This window comes from Pyrgilauda ruficollis, unplaced genomic scaffold, assembly GCF_017590135.1.
Source record: "Pyrgilauda ruficollis isolate IOZ18807 unplaced genomic scaffold, ASM1759013v1 scaffold47, whole genome shotgun sequence".
Taxonomy (NCBI): Eukaryota; Metazoa; Chordata; class Aves; order Passeriformes; family Passeridae; genus Pyrgilauda; species Pyrgilauda ruficollis.
Genome location: NW_024526266.1, coordinates 3,526,743 through 3,549,720, shown reverse-complemented (window position 1 = coordinate 3,549,720; position 22,978 = coordinate 3,526,743). Strand labels below are relative to the sequence as shown.

Here is a 22,978-nt window from a genome sequence, read left to right as displayed (position 1 = left end):
TGTCCAGTGCTCTTCTGACTCCAGATAGCAAACTTTGTCTGAGATATTTCAAAAAAGGAAACTAAAGCATCAGAAGTGATAGTTTTAAGTAGCTGCTGAGCTGCCAAGACCTTCAGAAGATCACTTTGCTGCTTTTACCAGGGTAAGAATTAGCACAGATTTCAACCTTAACATGCAAAAACCAATCCATCTTCAAGTAGTAAAGAATCTGAAACCAAGTGCATGTTTCTTTGTTCAATTCTGGAAACAGCTTAGGAACTAGGCATGCAGTTATGTCATGTGTTAGGCAGTTTTATACTGGGAAAAGAAAGGAAACTTGCACCCCTGTTTGGGAGAAGGTCATAGCACAAATCAGCTCCCAGAGGTGCTGCACAAGTGTGAAGCAAGTAACTAGACTTGGAATTTTGCTGCTCACAGAAGCATTTAATAAGTAACAAGGAGTGGTTTGGTCAGGTAAGCTGTAATTCGAAATAAGCTCCATGCAAGGATATATTTAATTAGACAGTGGTGGTCTTTCCTTAAGACAAAAGATGGAAAATATTTTCTTTATTTAGTACTGTATTACAAAAATGTCTCAGCAGGTGCTACTTTCTGCTCCTTAAATGTCCCTCTGAACTTTTACCTGCTCCAGAAGGGAGGGATCCAACATCAAATTCTAGCATAGCTTCAACCCTGAGAGCTCTCTGGCCTACAGGATTATATCCAAGATTACAAATATCAGGACAAAGCCTAGTAACTATCAAGCTTATCTACATCACTTTCCTATCTATCAACTTGTCTGGGAGGACCAATAGGCTGACAAGTGCCTCATGTCCAATCTCATGCCCAACTGGAACATGAATGAACATTATCACCATTACCAAGTACCCTTAACAAGTTAAAAAGGGAGTTAGAAACCTGGATTTTTCTGCCTGGGTTGTAGAGCATGCACCCTTTCTCAGGTGTGCTGAACTCTGCATTTAGGCTAGCCCAAGACTAATCACAGTTTAGCCAATGCTAAAGTCTGCGTAGCTTAGGCTGTCCAGTGAAAACCAACTTTGAAAGAACAGAAATACCTGGCAGTAAGTTGCATCGAGAACTTGCACTGCTTGTCTCTGAGCTGATACCGGCACATAAATGAAATGAGCGAGTCTGAGAAAACAAAGCTGCTCAGGATGCTGTCACAAGTTTGCATTGCAGCCCTTCTTCAGGGCCTGCTTGACTTTGCTATGCATGGAATTACACAGCCAAGTGCTGGAGCTGCAATCTGACTTTGGGCAGCCAGAATGAGAGGAAAGAAGATGCTGCAGGAGTGAGTTTCCTGGTGGTTTCTCAGCACAGATTGTCCAAACAGAAAGCCTTTTTAGTATGAGGAGCTACTGAAATGGCTCTCACTGTATCTGAGAGATTGCGAGTTCAGTCAGTAGCATCAGCACTCCAGGCAGGTACTGGCTGTGTAGAATCTGCAAGAAAGAGAAAAAAGCCCGTCAAAGCAACAATTGCAGTTGCCAGATTTCCACACCCTGAAGCCCTGGTTGGAAGGAAACTACTAAGTGTTCTGTGTGTTTATTCAGCTGCTCTGTTGCTGCTTTACTTTTCCCGTACTGCATGAGACTTGAATTCTGTCCCATTATGAAAAGCCATAACTGAATTTACACAGCACACATTCCACAAGAGCACCCTTCAGAAAGTCTGAGATATCTCTGTGCACTTACCTGCAACAGAAAAAGTTGTTTCAGACAGTTTTAATGTATTACAGATAAAAACAAGCAATGTGCTCCTCATCAGAGGGTAAATTTAAAGAACTGCATTTACACAAACTGTTCTTTAACTCAGAAGTAAATATTGTATTGCTTGAAGGATTAATGTTCTGTGGTTTGAAGGATATTGAAGGTAGAAAGATCAGCACCTTTATGAAAAGGTTTACATATGAAGGAGTCTTCTGCCTGTGTCTTAATAACTACAATACTAGAAAGTTAGTAATGTTTTTGAAGTTTGGGATCTTTTTACGTCCAAAATGAGGTTTTCTATGGCCTAAGAAACTTTCCTGTTCATACCACAGCTAATACACCTATTTCTGCCGCAGGCAAGTAGCTTCTGCTGCAACACAGTAGTAAAATGCTGCACTGGCAGCTGCCCCACCTCTAAAGCTAAATATGACTAGTAAAAGCTGAGGGTTTATCAATTCCTTGTAAGAAATCATGCAAAAGGAACACAAGACCTTCAGGTACAGCTATTTTATTTGGCCAGCATTAGGACAACCTGCTACTAAAGGCCTCACCTTTACAATCCCATCACAGTGTGCCGAGGCAATCGCTGTGGAAACCTTCACCAGCTTGGCAGCTGACAAGTGGATCTTGAAGTGCCTGTGGAAGTGGGCGTAAAGGCAGTCCATGAAGACATCCACCTCCTCTTGGGTGATCTCTCCTGGCGTTTTTTGCACCGTGTCCCACAGAGCTTTGGCATCCTCTGGGTGGATGGCGTAGGAAATATCCAGGGGCTGCGACAGGCGGGGCACGGAGAAGAGCAGTTCCACGGCAGAGGCAGCTCTGTCCAGCTTGCAGCCAGCCCACATGGCCACCATCCAGCTGAGGTTCAGCGGGCTGATGGCCAGGCGGCGGAAGCAGCAGTCGAAAGTCTTCTGGAACCAGCTGCCAACCAAGGAGGTGTAGCTCTCGGCCCCGTGGCTCAGGAACAGGGGCAGGCAGGTGAAGTGCTCCGGCACGTTCTCGGAAAAGTCATCTCCAAACACGGAGCAGAACCAGCCCATCCACACTGGTTTATCCTCAGAGTTCTTGGAGGAGGCTCGTGACCTCGAAGAGAGCTGCGATGGGGAGAAGAAGCATTGCAATGCTGCAAAGCAAGTATGGCTTTTTTTTTTTTGGTCAGCTAAAAACAGATATTGATTTAAAGTTTTAAGACTTTTTTTAAAAGTGGCTTTTTTTTCCCCCCTTGTGTTGAATACATACAATTATTCAGTCTATCCATGACATCCCTAAAAGTTGAATGCAATTCTGTTGAAAACAGCAGAAAAAGCACTTTTAAATTCCTTCGGAACAATCCTGAGATCTGAGTTTATGCTGCTTAACTCCCATGCTACATCCTACAGCCATTGACACAATGAACCTGACACTTCAGTAGCACATTTTACTCGAGGCAAAACATTTCAGAAATTAAGCTCTGGCCAGGAAGTGGGATTATGCTTTATCCAGGAAAAAAAATAACCCATCCACGTCCTGGCAGTAAATTGACTACTGAACTGAAACATCAGAGATTGCTCTGTATAGTCATACTCTGATGCTGTTAAAAAGTTGAACTCAAACTTGCTCTTTAGTGTATGCATTGCTTAGGGGAGATCACAGGATCAATTAGGCTGAAAAAGACCTCTGAGGTCATCAAGTCCAGCCTGTGACCAAACACAACCTTGTCATTAGACCAGGGTTTTGACTGTGTCACATCTAGTCTTAACTTAAACACCTCCAGGGACGGTGACTCCACCATCTCCCAGGACAGCCAATTCCAATGTCTAATCATCCCTTCTGTAAAGAAACTCTCCCTAATGTCCAACCTAAACCTCCCCTGGCACAGCTTAAGACTACAAACGTTCAGTTCCAGTTAAAAACAGAATTCAGTTTCATTAGATCACAGTGCATGCCCCAGCAGCCACTCCACACAGCTAGGGGTTTAACTTCGGCGTTTTCTCTCAAGACAGAGCGTTCCATCACAGCACAAACCAGCCCCCTCACCTGCACGAGGAGGGCAGCCTGGTCCAGCTCGCTGCCCCTGAGCTCGGCAAGGCTGGACAGGGCCGCCTTGATGTCCAGCTCGACGCCCACCTCCACCGCCAGCCCCTTGTGCTTCTCGGCGGCGATGAAGGCGCCCAGCTGCCGCGCGTAGTCCCTGAGGCGGGCGCGGCGGAAGCCGTACAGGGGGGTCACGCTGTACAGCGTCCAGGCTTTACGCAGCAGGAACGCGGTTTTCTGCGGGTCAGCCTTTTCCTAGCGGGAAACAAAGCAAAAGGAATAAGGTTAAAGTTTGATTTAAAGTTTGCTTTTGCGGCGCGGCGCAGCGCGGCTGAGGGGACACCGAGGAAACACGGAGACGCCGCCCGCGCCTCTCCTTACCTGAGAGCACAGCGCTGGCACAACGAGGCGCCCGCTGGCGCTGAGGCCGAGGCGGCCATGGCTCCGTCCGAAGGGCAGAGCCCAGGAGAGCCGCCTGAGGCTGGGCAGAGTCCGCACTGCACCGTCCTCCAGCGCCTCCTCCGCCATGGCCGCCGCGGCCCGCCCGCGCCGTTCGAACTTCTTCCCGTCGGCCCCCGCGCGGAGGGCGCGCCCTTCCGCCATTTTTGGGGCGGGCGGCACTGGGGGAAGGAGGCGGCCGTGGTTTCCTCTTTTTCCCTTTTCCCCTCCGGAGCTGTTGTTTTTCACTTGGCGCAGGTCTGTGGCGCTCCTCCCGCGTGTCTGGCTGAGGGGCGGCTGCGGGATGGCGCTGCCCCGGCTGCTGGTGCGAGCGCTGCACCGGGCGGCCGCTGCCGCCGCACCTGCGGCTCCAGGTGAGGAGGAGCGGTGCTCCCATCCCCTCGAGATCTGCGTGCCTTTTCTCACGGGTACAGGTCACGGTAGTCCACGCAGTCGAATAATATCACAAGTTGTTTTCCGTGTATCACTTTATTAAGTGTTGTGTCTAAATCTCTTTTAATTCTAAAGGCTGTCATGAAGAATTATTTATATATGTCCAGGTAATGGCATCCTTCGGGCTTGTCCCGAAGCTGAGCCTTGCGCATTCTGTAAGTGGTGTGTGCTTAGGCCGTGATTGCAGGCACACGGGGCTCTGTGCACACCTCTCTGTAACCATGGCTAAGGCCTTCTTCCAGTTGTTTCAGGCAGGACCTGTTCAGTTTACACCTACATGGTGGCTGTCCTGCATGTGTGTTGGATTCTTGGTTAAGCCCTGTTCTGCTGTGTCACTGCCAGGAACTGCAGTGGCAGAACAAGGGGGAATGGCTTTGAACAGAAAGAGGGTAGGTTTGGGTTGGATATTGGAAGAAATTCTTCCATGTGAGGGTGGTGAGGTCTTGATCCTGCTGAGAGGAGCTGTGGCTGCCACATCCCTGGAAATGTCCAAGGCCAGGCTGGATGGGGCTCTGAACAACCTGGGATAGTGGAAAGTGTCCCTGCTCGTGGCAGTAGAGGGGAATGAGATGAGCTTTCCTTGCAACCCAAACTGTTCTATGATTCTGTATTTAAATGTGGAATTGTTAGAATCCCTCAGGATTGATCTGTGACTTTTGCTTCTCTTGCTCCTGAAATTTGCAGGGAAACAGTTTGCAGCAAGGCTATGTTCACGTATCTTTATGAACTGAGAAACATAAATAATCCCTGTTTAAAATGCATTTGGACTAGCTTAATTTCATGTTTATGACATAGCATCTTAGTGCAGATCTATATAAGAAGTAACATATATATATATAAAACTTTATTGGGAGGGAAAACTATTATTTATTCTGTCTCATCTGTAAAAGCTATGAGAGATTATGTATATATACATATATATATATTTTTTTACTTTTAATTTGAGACTTCAACAGTTTTGTCACTCGGACCAACACGTGTGGAGAGCTGCGTGCTGCTCACGTGGGCCAGAGGGTGACCCTGTATGGATGGGTTCAATATCAAAGGTAAGTGCAAGCCATGGTGAAAATGGAGATGATTGTTTGCCACATCCAGTCTAAGCTGTGTTTCATCCAGCATTGCTCTCCAGTGATGGTCTGCATGGGTTTTTTGATTTTAGGAGGTCCTGAGTGTCTCTTTGAGCAGCTGTGGATAGGAACTCAGGAAAGGGAGTTAGGATTATTGCAATGTGGTTGTGGTGATCTTGTTTTTGAAGACACCAGAGCATGTCCCATTGGGCAGTTTTTTGATGGATAATGCACAATGGCAGCTGTCCCTGCTGCAGCTTGAAGAAATCAAGATTTATGGTTCTGGGGCTGGCAGTGTGGATTGTTCATGTGGAACTTTTTATAGGAATGGATCAGACAAGGCCTCTTTCTGGTTTTGAGGGATTTCCAGGGACTGACCCAGGTCATCATTCCTCAGGATGAGGTAAGTGCTACCAAAACACGAGTCTGTGTTTTTATTTTTCCTTTGGCAGCTTGGCTTCAGCAGCCACTTTGTCAGACTGAGTGCTCTGACTCACAAGTAGATTGCAGTGTCGTGAGAGCCCTGACCTGACACTGCAACAGAAGCATCAGCGCTGTTTCCCGTGCCTTAAAAGAGTGATTTTGGATTGAGGTGCTTGGCCACAGTGCCTTTGTCCTGTTCTTTGGATCCCTCTGAGGTTCTGTCCTCTCCCTGCAGGCACATTCCCACGTGAAGGAGCTGCTGTCCAGCGCCCCGCTGGAGTCTGTGGTGAGAGTCACTGGGACAGTGTCCCCCCGGCCCCTGGGGCAGGAGAATCCGGTGAGGATGGGGTGGGAGAGACTCCCAAAGTTTTTATTCCTTGAAGGAAACACCCCTGGATGGTGGGATTATGGTGGGCTTTGTGTGAGAGCATTGTCAGGTTCTGGTTGTGTGACAGCACATCCTCAGATAGTGTGAGGTGCAATCAGTGCTATGTCAGATAACAGGAGAATCTCAGAGCACATTGCAGGCACCCACAAATTAAAGTGGATCCCAGCCCTTTGCAAGGATAATGCTGGCTTTTCCATGCTTTCAGAGTGTGGTGGGAATTTCTTTTGCTTGAAAATCAATATTGTCATGTCAAGTTCCACCTGTTTATTGATTCTGCTGGTCTCCCTGTATAGGAAACAGAGGTTGAATACTTTTTTAATGTTCTGCATTCCTCAGCTGTCATTGTAATCAGCTGTAGACTGATCTTTCAGGATTGTACATATAACTGGCAGGTCGAAAAAGAGGACTGTATTTATGGTCATAACACCTTTTTGCTCCATCTCATAGATGTCCACTTAAAATCCAGGCTTCAAGCAATGCCTTTCTTTCCCTTATTAATTTCTGGTTTTGTGGGAAGGCTGTGTGTCCTTTCCCCTGGTAAACAGTGAGAGTCCTGCAGGATAAGTGAACTTTGCTGTGCCTCAGTGATGTGTGAGGGGAGCTGCCTGCCCTCCCTCGGGATGGAGTCAAAAGAAGACCAGTTCTGAGAACTGGTGTTTAGAACTGGAAGTTCTGAGAAGTTCCTCATATTTGCCTTTTTTGACTCATATTAAGGGCTGCTGCTGCTCATGCTCACTGAAACCCACACTGTGTGGTTTTGCTGGGGCTAGTGCGTTTAGAGACCAGTATGCTACTGGGAAAGAAGCTGCCATCTTTGGTGAGGTGACTTGTGTTTCTCTGAAGAGAAGGGAAATCTGGAAGAAATCTGTCCTTGGGAGATGCTCTCTGATTTATACACTGTGTTAGAAGGCAGGGAGGGTAATCACATTGCTTCTTTTTTTCCCTTAGATCATCTGTGAAATACCTTTGTCCAACTGTTACAATTTTTTTGCCTTTTTGTTCTAGAAAATGCCAACAGGGGATATTGAAGTGAAGGCAGAGACTGCAGAGATCTTAAACTCCTGCAAGAAGCTGCCTTTTGAAATCAAGGATTTTATCAAGGTGTCTGTGTTTTTCTTATCAAAGTGGTGGCTTTTTGTTAAATTGGGAATTTGCCCAGGGTGTTGGCAAAACATCTGAGAGCCAAGTCTGGTTCTCTTCACTTCAGAAGAATGATGGTATTTAGAACAGGGGTGTTGTTTGTTTGCTGGGAGGATTTATTTCCAATTAGCTTGAATGATTCCAGATTTCAGGAAAAACTGATGATAAAGGAGAGAGTGAAAGAAATAGGGCTAAGCTGGGTTTTTTAAGTGTGAAATGAGGCTGTTTTATTTGACTCATGGAATCACAGAATGGTTTGGGTTGGAAGGAACCTTAAAGATCATCCTTTTCCAAACCCCCTGCCATGGGTAGGGATGCCTCCAGGTTGCTCAGAGCTTCATCCAGCCTGGCCTTGAACACTTCCAGGGATGGGGCAGCCACACCTTTTGTGGGCAGTTTGGTTTTGTGGGCATATTTGTGTAGGTTGTGCATAACGGGCACATTGTGGCAACCAAGCACCATCCCTTTTTTAGCTTCTCCTCTTTCTCTGTGGCTTTAGGAGCACCTTGACTGGACGTGCAGTTTGAATTTTGTCCCTTAACCCTGACCCTCTCTCCTCCCCAGAAGTCGGAGGCCCTGCGGATGCAGTACCGGTACCTGGACCTGCGCAGCTTCCGGCTGCAGTCCGCGCTGCGGCTGCGCTCTCGCGTGGTGATGAGGATGCGCGAGTACCTCTGCAACCTCCACGGTGAGGGAGCTGCTTGGAGCAGCAGACATTCCAGCTCTCCCTGCTGCTTTTTCCTTCTGCTGGCAGAGATTCCTAACCAACTTGCTGCTCCAAACTGGTCACACTTAATAAGGACGTGTCTGCTTCTGGTGGGGTCTTTAGTGGGATGTTGTCAGGCCTGAAAAAGCTGCCCACAAAAGTTGTGGCTGCCCCATCCCTGGAAGTGTTCGAGGCCAGGTTGGATGAAGTTCTGAGTAACCTGTTTCAAATTAGCTGTTTCCAATGAGAAAAGACTCTTTGCAGGTAGTTGCCCTCTTTTGGTCACCCAGTTGAGGCATGTCAAAGGGATGGATTTTGTTTAGGGATTTTGCATCTCTTAAAATCAGGAAGTGCTTTTTGGAAAATCATTGCCTGGTTCAGAATAGATAGAGAATTAACACATTTTCAGCCTGTTTGGAGTCCTCTGTCATCAGCAGTTCTGGCAGGACATCAGAGTAGCTCAGAGCCTTTAGATCTGTCATTACAGGAATAATTATTGGAAGTAGTAAAGTGTGTTGGTTTTGGAGAGGCTCCATGGTGTGCTACATGACCTATTTTGCTGACTAACCCTATTCTAGCCTACTCTATCATGTTAGTTCTCCCTCCTCTCAGCATATTCTGTGTTTGTTCCCCAGGGTTCGTGGATGTAGAAACTCCAACTCTGTTTAAAAGAACCCCAGGGGTATGTATGTGATGCTTTTGGCCTCCTACAGCTGCACAGTCAGGGCTGAATCATTTCCAGTTGCCACTCAGCCTTTGTTGCTTTTCCCTTGCTAAATGACAGGTTGTGGAATTTCTGATACCATCCACAGATCCTTTTAAAAGTAGAGGGAGAGAAAGGGGAGAGGTGATAACTCATGTCTTAATTTTGAACCTTCAAACAAGATAAGCTTCTGCCTTGTAGAGCACATGTTGAATGCAAATCTACCCTGGGATTATAAACCCAAAAAACTTTGAAGCACTGTCTTTTCAGCATTTATCTCTTAACCAGTAGGTTATTGTAGAGATCATACTCAAGTAAATTTAATTTCTGATCTTATATTACTTTCTTTCACTTCAAAAATAGTCAGAGAGAAGAGAGCTGTAGCTGAGGAATTGTTGATGCAGCTAGCCTGGAGTTCTTGCATTTAAACCCCAGTCTTGGATGGTCTGTTATGCATTAATCTCTCAGAGAAGAAGGTAGAGAATTCTCCTTTCAGACCAATTTTGGACCAAGTTGGTTAACAAATATGAAGTGTAATGTACAAACAACCATTTCCTCAATTGTGGGATTTCATAATGGGAGAAATAGGTCCTTTCCTCTTGCAGTTCCAGTGTTTGCTCTGTCAGGAATCGGGGCCACTTACTTGCTGAGCTCTGTAAATTCTCTTTCTGATACCAGGGAGCCAAAGAATTCCTTGTGCCCTCGAGGGAAGCGGGCAAGTTCTACTCTCTGCCACAGAGTCCTCAGCAGTTCAAGCAGCTCCTCATGGTTGGAGGCCTGGACAGGTAAGAGTTCCTTGGACCCCTGTTCTCTGCATCTCCTCTCTAGGGTTTGATTGCTTTATTTGTGAGGTTTAGAAACTTCCCTGAAAAAACTCACTGCCAAGAATTTGTGTCTTGAAGACGGATCCTTAAATACTTGGGACTTTATAGTCAGATGAAATGTATCCTTCTGGAAAGCTGATTACTGTTGTGTTAAATGCAAACCTGATCTGAAGCAGAGCCTACCTGAAGGGCAGAAAATTTAATGTGTGATGAAAGCTGCTCCAGGAGTAACCTACAGAACTAAGTGAGGTGAGGCTGGGCAGCTGAGCATGACTGAGACAAGGAAAAGCATGTCAGGGTGGCCAAGTGCAAAGCTTTTAATTGAGCTTACTTCTCCACATCAAATGGATGGACAGGGAGACAGACAATTGTTCACACGGTGAACTGCAGGCCAGGTTTGTCTGAGAGTTAGTTCTGCATGGCTGTTAGGAGAGTCCTGGAGTGGAGTGGAAGGTGGAATAAAGAGGAGTGTGCTGCCCTTGGAGGACAGCTCACCTGGCAGTCTCCATGTGCCTCTGGAACATACGGCTGGAGAGGGATGCAGCTGCTGAATCTTTACTGCTGTGTTAAATGCAAACCTGATCTGAAGCAGAGCCTACCTGAAGGGCAGAAAATTTAATGTGTGATGAAAGCTGCTCCAGGAGTAACCTACAGAGCTAACTGAGGTGAGGCTGGGCAGCTGAGCATGACTGAGACAAGGAAAAGCATGTCAGGGTGGCCAAGTGCAAAGCTTTTAATTGAGCTTACTTCTCCACATCAAATGGATGGACAGGGAGACAGACAATTGTTCACACGGTGAACTGCAGGCCAGGTTTGTCTGAGAGTTAGTTCTGCATGGCTGTTAGGAGAGTCCTGGAGTGGAGTGGAAGGTGGAATAAAGAGTTGAGTGTGCTGCCCTTGGAGGACAGCTCACCTGGCAGTCTCCATGTGCCTCTGGAACATATGGCTGTAGAGGGATGCAGCTGCTGATAGAGTTGCTTCCACTCAAAATTCCATTCTTTTGAAGGGATGGGAACAAAGATCATCTGCTATAGGAATAGAGCCCTCTCTCTCTGTTTACTTCTTTTTTTCTCATCTTCTGTATGATCAATTCTATAGCCACAGTTGAGTTCAGGATACTTTAAATCATTATCTAAGTCAAAGTGTCACTGCAGGTACTTCCAGGTCGCTCGCTGCTACCGGGACGAGGGTTCACGGCCTGACAGGCAGCCAGAATTCACCCAGGTAACCAGCCTCTGCTCCTTTGCTCCCTGCTCCTCAACCCAGGTGGCTCAGAGCTGTTCTCCCTTCTGGAGGCTTAGTCTGTGCTAGTCTGGTGCTGCTTTGGTGTGTGTTTCACAGACACAGCCCTTGGAAATTGGAGTGGGATGAGTGCGTGGTTCCTGTCCTTGGCTGGCTGCAGTGCCCCAGGTGCAGATGTGGGAATTACGTTGCAGCAGTGATTTTACTTTGATGATACAATCTCCTCCTGTCCTGCTAGGTCAGACATCCCATTCCTCAGCCTTGAAATGCCAGGCTGAGTTAGCCTGGTTCACTCAAGGCTGCATCTGTGTCCTTGTCATCCTTACCTCATTCACGCTCTGAGGAGGTTGTTGCCTGAGTCATCAGCCTGGAGGGTGATCCTAAGCACGTTCCTGCCCTAATGCAGTCATGCTGTGATGTCATTTTGTGTTTTGTTTCTTGTTTTGCTGGCTTTGTACTCACAAGCAGCACTGTGAAAGCACAACCTGTAGCTAATGTGGAATTCCCCCCCTCTTCTCTGTTTCAAGATAGATATAGAGATGTCGTTTGTAGATCAAGCTGGGATCCAGAGGCTCATAGAGGGCCTCCTGCAACATTCCTGGCCTGAGGAAAGAGGCTCCATTATGACTCCTTTCCCTTCCATGACATATGAGGAGGCACTGGCTGAGTATGGGACTGATAAACCAGACACTCGCTTTGGGATGAAGGTGAGGGTTTGCCCGTTGGAAGCTTGCAGCTTTTCCTTTCAGTGTTTTACTAACCTTTGGATCGTGCATACATGGTTGGCTGGAGTTTTGAGTGCTGTCATTTACCCAAGGTGCCTGTCCCATTGTTGCTGCTTTGTCCAGTCTGCTGAAGAATAGAGGATTTAATCAGATGACTGTGAAAAATATATGTTCTAATAAAACTTCATTTTAAAGGTGATGTAGTGTTAGGGAGCAATGCATCTTGACTGTTTTAGGAGCAAAAGCTTCTAAAAGGCAATAGTGTGGAAGGTGTTAAGACACAGGTGCAGGAATTTCTGCTTTGTATTCCTACCAGCAGTGCTTTTTCCTGTGCTCTCTCCTTTGTCAGATCGTGGATATCAGTGATGTTTTACGAGGATCAAGCATTCACTTTGTGCAGAATGCCCTCAGTTACCCACATGGCTCCATCAGAGCCATTTGTATCCCTCAGGGAGTGGTAAGTGATGCTCTTACATCCTGTTTATGGTTTATGTGGAATAAATAAAATGCTAATTTGAATTCCTTTGTTGGTATGGAAATGTTCCTTGCTATTACTGGTGCTCTTAAGGGAGCTTGGGATTGGTTGTAATCCGTGTTAGGTGGGGCTGAGTGGTGTTAGAGTGATAAGGCAACAGGAGGAGTATTTTACCCTTAGGAAGAGAAGGAAAACAATAGAGCTACAAGATCCCATGAGGGTAGGGAACCCTCTCGGGGTTTCACCTTGCTTTCTATGACCTTTTTGATGTGCATCTCAATAATAAATTGTGCCTTGTGACAGGAGATTTGTCCTGGTTTAGGGGCTGGGCGTGGCACAGCTCTGGGACAGGCAGAGAATGGTCAGGTGGTTCCAAGTCCTCCTCCTGTTTGCTTTAGCTGCATTTTTGGGTACAATTAATGTCTTGTAATGAGAATGTCATGGACCAAAATCAAGGCTGACAATAGATGTGGAAGACTTTTGACACAGCCCTGCATTTTGGCAAGGAAACAGATTTATTTCTGGTTGTAGGCATCTTTGTAGCTTGGACAGTATGGAAAAAACCACTCCTCTAAATACTGAGTTTTATCTGGGGAGCAGAGGGGCCATGGTTTCCCTTGGGATTCCTTTCGTTTTGGCACAAAGTGCAAGTTAGTGGCTTCCCACAAGAGGGCACAGAGGTGTTTGTTTGAGCAACACAAAAACGGCATGTAGAACCACCCTAAACACTAGAGTAGCTGAAAAAGAAATCAAGATTCTGAGACCTGATGCAGGTCCTCATTTACTGCATGGCTTTGCATGTCAGAGTCAGGCCAGTTGTTTTTTCTCTGTTCTTTTCCAGTTTGAGCTCTGCATTCCCCATCCACAGTGTGGTGGTGTAACCTTGTTTCTGCAGGTTGGAGGCAGTGATCTGACCCTGCTGACCAGATACATTTATCTGTGAGAGGGAGGAAAAAATGTAGATCTGGAGGGGTCTCTTCCTGAAAGGAGCTCTCAGAGCAGACACCCAGCCCAGTGCTAAGGACCCTGTCCTGTTCCACAGCCTTCATAAGAACTTGAACTAGGAGCAAAAGAATTGAGAAGTTTGAAACCAGCTTAGTCAATAAATTTGATACCTAGTTAGGTTTTCCAAGCTGATCTTTGCTGTGTCTTCTCTTGCTCTTTCCCCAGAGGTATCTTACAAATAAAGGCTTGGAGTCATTGAAGGAGTCTGCAAAGTCCCAGTTTAACCAGGTGAGACAGAAACTCTTCTGAGGCTTTGGGAAGGGTGAGTGACAAAGAGTGATACAGGCAGAGGGAGGTAGGAGAGCAGTTTTTAATAGCAGATAGTCAGTCTGAGCATGTAATGCTTCAAGTCAAGAGAGGGCAGCACTGCACTGAACATACCCTTACCTTTCTCCAGGAAATCCTGGAAATTATCCGCAGACCTGATGGAAGCTTGAAGTCTCTGCTTACCAAGTTCCTCGGTGAGAAGGAGCAGTCAGAGCTCATCCAAGCACTGAACATGCAGGAGGGTGATGTGGTGCTGCTGGCAGCTGGAGAGCACAAGCAAGTGGTAGGAGGCATTTCTTGGGTGGCTCTATGAGTTGAATGTTGCTGATGATGGTTTTGATGTTATCTGACCTTAGTCTGATTCTTCTTCTTATTAAAATAGGTCATCATCTAATTTTCCGTTTTCTGGAACGGCAGCTATAGCAACAGCAGATAAAGCATGAAATGTGCCTATTACTTTTATGGCCCCCAGTCAAATTCTGGGCAGGACTTGTAACTGAAATGAAGGCTGAAATATAAAAAATCCTGCAATAAATCAGTGCCTTCTTTTCTTTTAACTTCATTTTTGAGGCATCAAACAGATTGCAAAATGAGGTCAACTAGGTAATTGTGTCTCCCATAAGTGCATGACTTATTAGCAGCAATGTGAGAGATTCTGTTTCTATTCTTCTCTCTATTCTTGGCATCAGATGTTGCTGGCAAGAATAGAGAGAAATAAAACAATAAAACAAAGCATTGTTTTATTATAAGGTGTCACGCTTTGCTCAATAGCCAACATTTTGTTGTATTCTCTTCTGTGCCTTCATTTCTCTGTCTGCAAAGTGTGGATCTTACATGTGGTTCCCCAGTTAATCCACATGTGTGGAGCTGGAGGGTAGTCTAAGAAAGTTCTGGAGATGAAATAGCTGGAAAAACATGGACTTCCAAGCTCCTTACTTGGTCTCTGTCAAAGCCTGGTGCTGCTGCTGCCTCAGCAGGAAGGTGATATATTTCAGGATACAAAGCTAAAGTGTTCAAGGCAACAATGCATTCCAGCTGATGCTGTCTGTGGTACTTCCTTCATGGAACACTCTTTGCCTGGTGGGTGTTTGAGTGAGTTCCCTGATGGTGAAATGACCCTGTCTCATCTCTCCCTTCTTCTTGCAGTGCTCTGCCTTAGGAGCCTTGCGCTTGTTGAGTGCCAACCTCCTGGAGGCAGCTGGGCTGGCACTCCGTGATCCCACAGCCTTTCACTTCCTCTGGGTGGTGGATTTCCCCCTTTTCCTCCCCAAGGCTGAGAATCCCACTGAGCTGGAATCTGCTCATCACCCCTTCACTGCCCCTCATCCTTCAGATGCCAGCCTCCTGTATTCTGATCCCACAAAGGTAACCAACTTCATGCCTGCCATGCTGGCTCTCTTACAGCTGCTCCCATGGAAAACCAGGCAAGCAGCAGCTGGGTTTAGTGTAAAAAGAGATGTTGTTTCATGGCACTGACTGCACAAGGAAGATGTAGATATGTTTGAATGAGTCCAGAGGAGGCTGCTAAGATGATCAAAGGGTTGGAGCACTTCTGCTATGAGGAAGGGCTGGAGAAGCTGAGGTTGTTCATCCTGGAGAAGGCAAGGCTCAGGAGCAACATTAGAGTCCTTTCCAGTGCCTAAAGAGGCTACAAGAGAGCTGGAGAGGGATATTTTGCAGGGGCAAGCAGTGATAGGGCAAGGGGAAATGGCTTTAAACTGAAAGAGGGTAGACTTAGATTGGTATTAGGATAAAAATCTTCCCTGTGAGGCACTGGCACAGATTGCCGAGAAGAGCTGTGGCTGACCCATCCCTGGCAGTGTTCAAGGCCAGGCTGGACAGGGCTTGAGGCAGCTTGGGATAGAGGAAGGTGTCCCTGCCCACAGCAGAGGGTTGGAACTAGAGGATCTTTAAGGTCCCTCCCAACCCAAACCAGTGTGTGATTCTGTGATCTTGTACATGTCTGGAAGAGATGGCTTCCTGATTACTGCAAATAGCAAGTGTGCCCCAGCAAAAGGAACTGACAGGAAACACAAATCTTATATTCTGACCTATCTCATTTGCTTCAGGTTTGATAAACCTTTCAAAAGGATTTGTTCTCCTCCCACATCAGAGGCCCCCCATGCCTCCAGCAGGACTGGTACCTGAATTGCAATGAACCCCTGAGAGAGCAGTTTTACAGAGTTCCATGGCTTCACTGCCAGTGCCTTTGGCACCTCTGTGCAGGTTGTTTTTAGGTGCAGCTGTGGGCCAGCCTCACTGAGGTGCCTGTCCCTGTCTCTCTGCAGGTCCGTAGCCAGCACTATGACCTTGTGCTGAATGGCAGTGAGGTTGGAGGTGGCTCCATCAGAATTCACAGTGCAGAACAGCAGCGTTTTGTGCTGGAGAAAGTGCTGAAGGTAACACCTACAGATGCCTCTAACGCTCTCTTGGAGATTTAAAAGCACTGATTAATGGAAATATTAATTGCATATTCTGAAAGAAACACTCATCTTCTTCTCAGATAAAGACATAACTCCTAGCCCTGAGCAATGGATGATTTCATTGTACCTTCATCTTGTGTTGCTAATAGGAAGAGCATTGCTTGTCCAGTGACACCTCTTAATGTGATTTTGCAGGAGGACTCCGAGGTGCTTTCCCATTTAATTGAGGCTTTGGAATTTGGAGCTCCACCTCATGGAGGAATTGCTTTAGGTGAGTGATCTATAGTTCTACAGATGCAGGTCTTTTTGGGATTTTTTTGTTTGTTTGGGGATTTTTGTTTGTTTGCTCGGGTTTTGTTTTGGTGTGGAGTTTTTTTGCATACCAGATCCAGGGAACAAGGCTCATGGTTGTTAGGAAAAACCTTGCTGCTTCCATCTCTGCAGCAGCTTTGTGGAAAGAAATAGAGGTGTGGTTGCCAAGAGCAGAAAGTTATGGTGTTCCTCCCCAGAGTCACAGTGGGGTTTAGGTAGAAAGCAAGGACATTGGTGGCTCTAAGGATGGTCCTTATCTGCTGATCTGCAAACCCTCTATTCAGTGAAGTTGGGTCAGCTTTGTTCAATTCCAGTGCAGCCAGAGCAGGATCCCTGTGCTGCCTGCCTGGAAGCATGGGACAGCAGTGGCACTTTGTCTTTCACACCCTTCCCCTCTGCTGCCATCTCACTTCCCTTCTCTCCTCACCTGTTTTGCTCATTAATTCAGAAAATGTCATGGTTTGGTTTTTTCCCTAGAACAATGCAAGTTCATGGTTTAAAGAAAGAGGGGAAAACCCCAACAGACCAACAACACCCTCCCTACACTCACCAAAATAAAAAAGCCTACAAAAACAAAGGTATTTTAACCTGTGGTCTTGCAGGTTCTTGATGGTCTTCCTCCATCCAGTCACCCAGAGGCTTTTGTTCCTTTTGAATTCTTCTTAGTAGTTGTAATCCTTCCAAACTGGTTGATGCAGAGCTGTGAGCTCTAAAGCAGAGCCCTGCCAGTGTTCTGCCATTCAGCTGCCCAAGTTTTGTTATGCTGTGTTTGCTGTCTGTGTCCTGCAGCCCTTAGTGTACCACAGAACTTCCTGCAATATTGAAAAGCTTTATTTTGGTAGACATTTCTGCTCTTGAGGCAAATCTGTTTCTCTGCTACCAGCTGAGATTAATTTTTTTCCTCCCTTACTTGCCTCACTCTTTTTCTTCAAGCTCAGTGATATTACCTCCTCAATCTTTCTGATTTTTCTGACTCAGGGGAGGTAATACAGAGCCATAACTCAAGTGTTTCACCGATTTGTTTTCTGCTTGTAGGACTTGACAGGCTGATCTCTCTCATTGTTGACGCTCCAAGTATCCGGGACGTCATTGCCTTTCCAAAATCCTTCAGGGGACGAGACCTGATGGGCAATGCTCCAGACTATGTCACTCCAGAAGAACTAGAACCGTATCACATTCAGGTTTCCTGGCCTCTTGAAGAAAAAGAGGCAAAGAAAAACTGACTTGACGCCAGTGATGTAAGCTGATCTGAGCAACCAGAGGTGGTTACAGCTTCTAAAGGCCGGGATTCAGTTCAGAAAATATCAGCTGTCGTGGCAGGGTGGGGGACAGTCCAACTCCACTGTGCTGTGGCAGTTTCAGGATGGAGTGGGAAGTAGATAAGGGATCTTCCTGATAGCAATTCCTCTTTGGGAGGTAATGGAAAGGACATGTAAAAAATCAATAGCAAAGAATATAATTTTAGCATAGGACATTGAGATTGTTTGCTTTAGGGTGTCATATTGGAGGGAGGAGGGGTTCTGGTTTTCCCAACTCTCAATTTTTACATGTCCTTTGTAAAGTATTCCTCCTCCCATCTGGAGGAGATAGACAGCTTCCCTGGCAGGAATTAAATCATGATCCTCTTTAAATCATGTCAGCTAAGCACTGTGACAGTAAAACTGTGCTGGACCAGTAGCTCTGAACACTGCACAGCCAAACTTCTGTTCAGCCAGCAACTTGTCTCCTGTTGGAGGATACCAGATCATGCAGAACTTTGCCATGAGGAATTGACACTCAGCTGTGTTTTCCCTTCAAAGGAGAGGGAGAAGAAGCATGGATGATGTTTGCAACAGTTGTCCTTGTAATGTTCCTGAAAGAGGTGTTGATCTGTTTTTGGGGCCTGTGGTCCTGGTGCTTCCAGCACAGTTTGTATGTTTATAAATAAAGTTTACCTGGCAGTGTGGTTTTGCCTGAGTGCAGCTTTGGGCTTTCTCTGCAACAGCAAGCTGTCAGTTTGGCTTTGTGACTCCTGGCCCCTCCAGGAGACGACAAGAAATCTGTGGGAGCACAGCATGAGCCTCTGTGAGCTCTGCCTGTTCCTGCAAACCTGCTGCTGCAGTGGTGAGTGAGGCAGCAGCAAGTTCCTCCCAGGGAACTGATCATCCCTGTCCCACACCAGAACATCCACAGTGCAGGGGTGACTGTTCTGAGGAGAGGTGGAGGTGAAGAAACTGAGGAAAAGTTTCCTTGATGAAGGTGAGAAGATGGTGCAGAGGAAGAAAAGGGAGAGCTCCTGTGTCCCAGCTGGGAAGGATAGCAGGAGGCACATGCCAGAGGAAGTGCTGGAGGACAGAAAGAAGACTGCAGTCTGAGCTGATAGTGAGCTCCAGCCTGTCCTGCAGATTGTCAGATCCTGGTCTGCTCCAAGGGTTGGCCACTCTCAGTCTCCACATCTGGGATAACATTGCACAGTGGTGTTCACAGTTGTTATTTAAATACTGACCTGTCCTGCTGATAAGAATCATAACCCTTCTCCTTAAGGGTGGTTTTTGGGGTTTTTTGAGTACCATCCATAGAAAGTGGCACTAGAGCTGACTTGCTGCTGCTTTGCACGTTATAAAATGATGGAGTTACATGTGTGAAAGAAAAATACTTTCTTTGCTTCTGGCATAATTGTTACTTTCAGTCTCAGAGCTGGTTGAATGTTATTTAAAACAAAACACAATGTGAATACAATCCTGGATTTGTATTCACATTCATTTTAGCCAAACACTGAATTCCTTCATTTTTTCCTCATATGGGCTGTTCATTTCTATTTGAAATCAATTTATCTGTAGTTAACCATTTTTTTTCTTTCCCCGAGTAGAAGCTGTCAGTAATGGAGTGAGATCAGTTTTCAGAGAGAAGTTGACCTGAAAAACACATCCATAAGCAGATCCATGATAAACTTTATGATCTTTGTGGTTGCCATTCAACTGAGTCTCTGACTTTAAATACAGTTATTTAATTTTTGTTGTTTTTGCAGGGAGGAGAGTCACCCTGGGGCAGTTATACCAGATATTTTTGTTCTGACTTGTCAGTGGTGGTACAAAGTACAGCCACTGCAGGCTATGTGTTGTATTCAGACTGCTGGTTTAGAGGATGCTGGATTTTCTGATTTCATTTCTTCACTGGTAGTGTGATTAAGATTTGCATGGAACTTGCTTGAGGATCATCTGTGTTCCCAAAGCAGGGATGTCATAGGCTTGTTTGAGGTCATGGAACATAGGAAATAAGTTACTCTCAAAAGTTCTTCACTCCCCCCAGGCTGTTATTTATAGTAACTGTAAACAAAATGTGCTGAACTTTGCTTTTTAATTGTGAAATCAGGAGTAGCGTATTGCTTGCTTAGCACCTGCTTGCAAAGGCAAATGCTGTTTACCTCTGCTGAGTCCCAAATTAGGATTATCCAGTGTTCAAGGGGAAGCTGATGCTCTGGGAGGCTCAGGCAGAAATGTAACCCTGCCTGGAAAATTCTTTTTGAGAGCACTTGTTAAAACATGTGAGCGAGCTGTGTCCCAGCCATGCACATCCCTCTTGTGCAAGCAGCTTTGGGTGCTGGTTGTTTTCCCACTGCTAGATGAGGGACTCACTGCAGTTAGAAATAAAAAATGCAACCAAACGCCTTGTCTGGGCTGCTGCTGTCCTGCCACAATTAGGTTAAATGTTAAAAGGTATGTCCCAAATCCAGGAAAACCATTTGAGATTGGATTGGTGAATGAAGGTGGCTTCCAAGACAAGTGTGAGTTTGCCAGGGTTGTGAGAATGTTGCCACAGAGACGACACTAAGGGGTTTTTTTTTGTTTGTTTTATAGAGCATTGTGTAAGATTGTGCTTGGCCTTGCTTGTGGAAGCCAAATCTACAGAAAATCCCTGAAACCACCATCTGCTTGGCACACTTTAGCTGCATATTTTGGTAGGAACAAGGGTAGACAGGCAGTACAAAGAAATCCATGGAAATCAGGGCTGGTCATATTGCAGACCAGTATCTCCTGCTTATGCCAGTCTGTGATCCTGAAAAGAGATGTTGAAACCATCACAGACCCCTTGTTGCTTCTGCTCTTTGTTATTTTCCCTGTATCAGACAAACCTGTGGAGAAATGTTTCTCTGTCATCTGTGCTGGAACATGTCAAATCCTCTGTTAAGAATTATTCTTTAGGTAAGAATGTGAGGTTGAATGTTCCCTGGCATGATCCTGTCCATTGCAGAGAGCTCCACCACTGGCACAGATGGGATGTGAAGATCAGGGTGGGCAATACTGTTGTACAAGGAGTGCTCCAGCAGGAGCCAGGGTTGGATGTGAGGCCTCTGCACTCTTTGACCCCACCTCTTACTGATTTTCTTCTGTTGGATCTGAACAAAACACTGGTAAAATGATTATTCCCCGCCTCTAAGAGAACCTACTCTGTATACGTTTTAATAGATTTGACCAGAACAACCCTCTAGTAAATTTATACTACCCCTTCGTGGAAGCAGAGATCATTTTCTGGTGAATATATTTGAGTATATTCCCCCTGTCCCCCCTCCAGAGCAGGAATGTAGTGTTCTGGTGGGATTCTCATCAGCCAAAGTCTGAGTTGTTATTTTAGTTTAATTTTTTTTTTCCTTAAAAGTTTCCAAGCCTATCCAGAATATTTCAGGTTGGGCCAAGCTGGGAGAAATTGAAGCCTTTGACTTCAGCCATCCCAGGTGGTTTGGGTGAATTTAGCTGGAAGGGTTTTGTATAAAGTGCCACAAAGACAGAAAGTGTTCCCAGAATTTAATATGGAGTTTAATCCTGTATTGTGCTGGTATCTCTCTCGAGATTAGCTAAATTACAATATAATTTACCAAGCTGCAATGTATCACAGCAGCTTTGTGTAATCCCTTGCTGCAGATACCCAGAGGTTCAGAGTGCTGACAAATTCCCAATTCTGCTGAAAACAGAAAGTATTAGCATTTGTAAAAAGTCAGCTGAAATATGCCAAGAATGGCTTCAGCTGTTTGCAGCTGGATTTGTACCCACTATTTTATCCTGGGTGTGAGCAGGAGGTGGGGCTTTTTATGTTCCCAATCCCAGGAATGCCTCTGCTGCTCTGGGTTCCACCAGCACCTCTCCCACTGTGAGGAAAGGAGCAGTGATGCTGCACTAAATGCAGGCAGCCCCAGAAAATGAGTGTCTATTGATAAAAGCAGAAGGATAAAGAGAATCTATGCTCTCAGATGTATGGATTTCTATTTTCCCCCAGTTATTTCTTACCTTTGCTTGCACTGGGGTGTGTTTGGAGCATTCTTGAGTCCCTGTGCTCACAGCAGCAGAACAGGCAGAGACAACCACAGCCACCTAAACAGTGCCAGATGCAAATCCCCCGTGTCAGCTTCACATGACTTCACCTCTCAGTGTCTGGGCTCTGATTCCAGGCTTGTGCTCTAGTTTGTTGTGTTCCTTTGGAAGCATTGTTTCCTGTAATTAAAAAATTATGATTCCATGCAGTCAGCAGCTGTGCCAGGCACAGTTCTGCAGCGAGCAGAGCTCCGTGACAGATACGTTCAGATGGATTGGTCACATTTTTCTCTAATAACCCATCAGGAGCCAGCTTGCTTTTTATGTTTTGATAGCCTTGGTGTTCACTGCAGAGCTGAAGAAAAGAATTGTGAATGATTCCCCCATTAACTTAGTTATATTTTACCTATATTTGTATTTCATAGAATCATAGAATCCAATAATTTATTTGGGTTGGGTCTTAAAGACCCTCTAGTTCCACCCTGGGACACCTTTCACTATCCCAGGTTTATCCAAGCCCTGCCCAGCCTGGCCTTGGCACTTCCAGGGATCCAGGGGCAGCCACTGCTTCTCTGGACACCCTGTGCCAGGGCCTGCCCACCTTCACAGGGAACAATTTCTTCCCAATATCCCATCTAAACCTGCTGTCTGTCACTTTAAACTTCTATCCCCTTGTCCTGTCACTACATGCCCTTGCAAAAAGTACCTCCCCCTCTTTCTTGAAGACTCCCTTCTGTATTTTTATAGCCTTGAGTTGTGTTAAATTATGTGTTATTCTAAAAACTACTTCCTCATGCTTAATTTAAGCCTCTCACCTGATCATTGCACAAGGCACTTTCCCATGTAGCTTATAGAAGTAATGATATTCAAATTTCTTATGTTTTCTGTTCTGCTTATAACTTCATGAATTAATATCCTCTCTCTTTTTTTTTTTTTTTTTTTCCATTCACATTTATTTTAAGCTGTACAGTTTTAGGCAATTTCACCTACTTTCCTAGGGAAATCCCTGCCTGCCTTCTGTGCAGTGACTTTTCATACACCCATGGACAGCTGGATGGCCAAAGCTGAATGCTCTTGTTGGTTGTTTTTGTGGTTTTTTCCCCCCCACATCTTGCTGTTAGTATTTACCAACCTTCAGTTCCAGTGACTAGATACTTTTTTTGCTGCAAAAACTAGTATTAAATCATATATTTATATATATATTTAAAAAATATTAACTGCTCAAAAATATCTTAATCTACCTGAAAAAGTAAGAAGCAAATTTGGACAACACTTTCTCCTTGCCCAAGTGGCAAAGTGAACAGTATAAAAACATTTCTGAGAACATTTGGTACAAGGGGCCTGTTAGGTGGCAGTTTTCTCTGGAACAGCAATCACAAT

At 45.6% G+C, this 22,978-nt stretch overlaps 2 protein-coding genes across 3 annotated transcripts; one reads left to right on the top strand and one right to left on the bottom strand.

Annotated features, from left to right (window-relative positions):
- Window positions 1–402: 402 nt before the first annotated feature.
- CENPL (centromere protein L) lies at window positions 403–4,326 on the bottom strand. Its single transcript, XM_041478938.1, has 4 exons — window positions 4,104–4,326; window positions 3,726–3,977; window positions 2,261–2,803; window positions 403–1,442 (listed from the first exon to the last, which is right to left on the bottom strand). Exons 1-4 carry the CDS (start codon window positions 4,323–4,325, stop codon window positions 1,371–1,373), a joined length of 1,089 nt encoding a protein of 362 aa, XP_041334872.1. The 5' UTR covers window position 4,326; the 3' UTR covers window positions 403–1,370.
- On the top strand, window positions 4,326–18,258 carry DARS2 (aspartyl-tRNA synthetase 2, mitochondrial). Of its 2 annotated transcripts, none has more exons than XM_041478932.1 (17): window positions 4,326–4,534; window positions 5,560–5,659; window positions 6,017–6,083; window positions 6,339–6,389; window positions 7,497–7,592; window positions 8,196–8,319; window positions 8,973–9,019; window positions 9,719–9,825; window positions 11,019–11,088; window positions 11,634–11,813; window positions 12,181–12,288; window positions 13,477–13,539; window positions 13,709–13,861; window positions 14,725–14,943; window positions 15,867–15,977; window positions 16,197–16,272; window positions 17,349–18,258. In XM_041478932.1, the coding sequence occupies exons 1-17, from the start codon at window positions 4,465–4,467 to the stop codon at window positions 17,534–17,536; spliced, it is 1,830 nt and encodes a 609-aa protein (XP_041334866.1). In that variant the 5' UTR covers window positions 4,326–4,464; the 3' UTR covers window positions 17,537–18,258. The 2 variants fall into 2 exon arrangements, with proteins under 2 accessions (XP_041334866.1, XP_041334865.1); XM_041478931.1 differs by having other exon boundaries at window positions 6,339–6,440.
- The last annotated feature ends 4,720 nt before the right edge of the window (window positions 18,259–22,978 follow it).

Excerpts from the sequence above, each read along its gene's own strand:
- CENPL (XM_041478938.1), bottom strand. The coding sequence starts at position 4,325 with ATGGCGGAAGGGCGCGCCCTCCGCGCGGGGGCCGACGGGAAGAAGTTC. Across the intron at positions 3,978-4,103 it reads TGCCAGCGCTGTGCTCTCAG|GAAAAGGCTGACCCGCAGAA; the intron begins GTAAGGAGAGGC and ends GTTTCCCGCTAG. Across the intron at positions 2,804-3,725 it reads AGGCTGCCCTCCTCGTGCAG|CTCTCTTCGAGGTCACGAGC; the intron begins GTGAGGGGGCTG and ends TCCCCATCGCAG.
- DARS2 (XM_041478931.1), top strand. The coding sequence starts at position 4,465 with ATGGCGCTGCCCCGGCTGCTGGTGCGAGCGCTGCACCGGGCGGCCGCT. Across the intron at positions 4,535-5,559 it reads CGCCGCACCTGCGGCTCCAG|ACTTCAACAGTTTTGTCACT; the intron begins GTGAGGAGGAGC and ends TTTTAATTTGAG. Across the intron at positions 6,441-7,496 it reads CCCTGGGGCAGGAGAATCCG|AAAATGCCAACAGGGGATAT; the intron begins GTGAGGATGGGG and ends TTTTTGTTCTAG.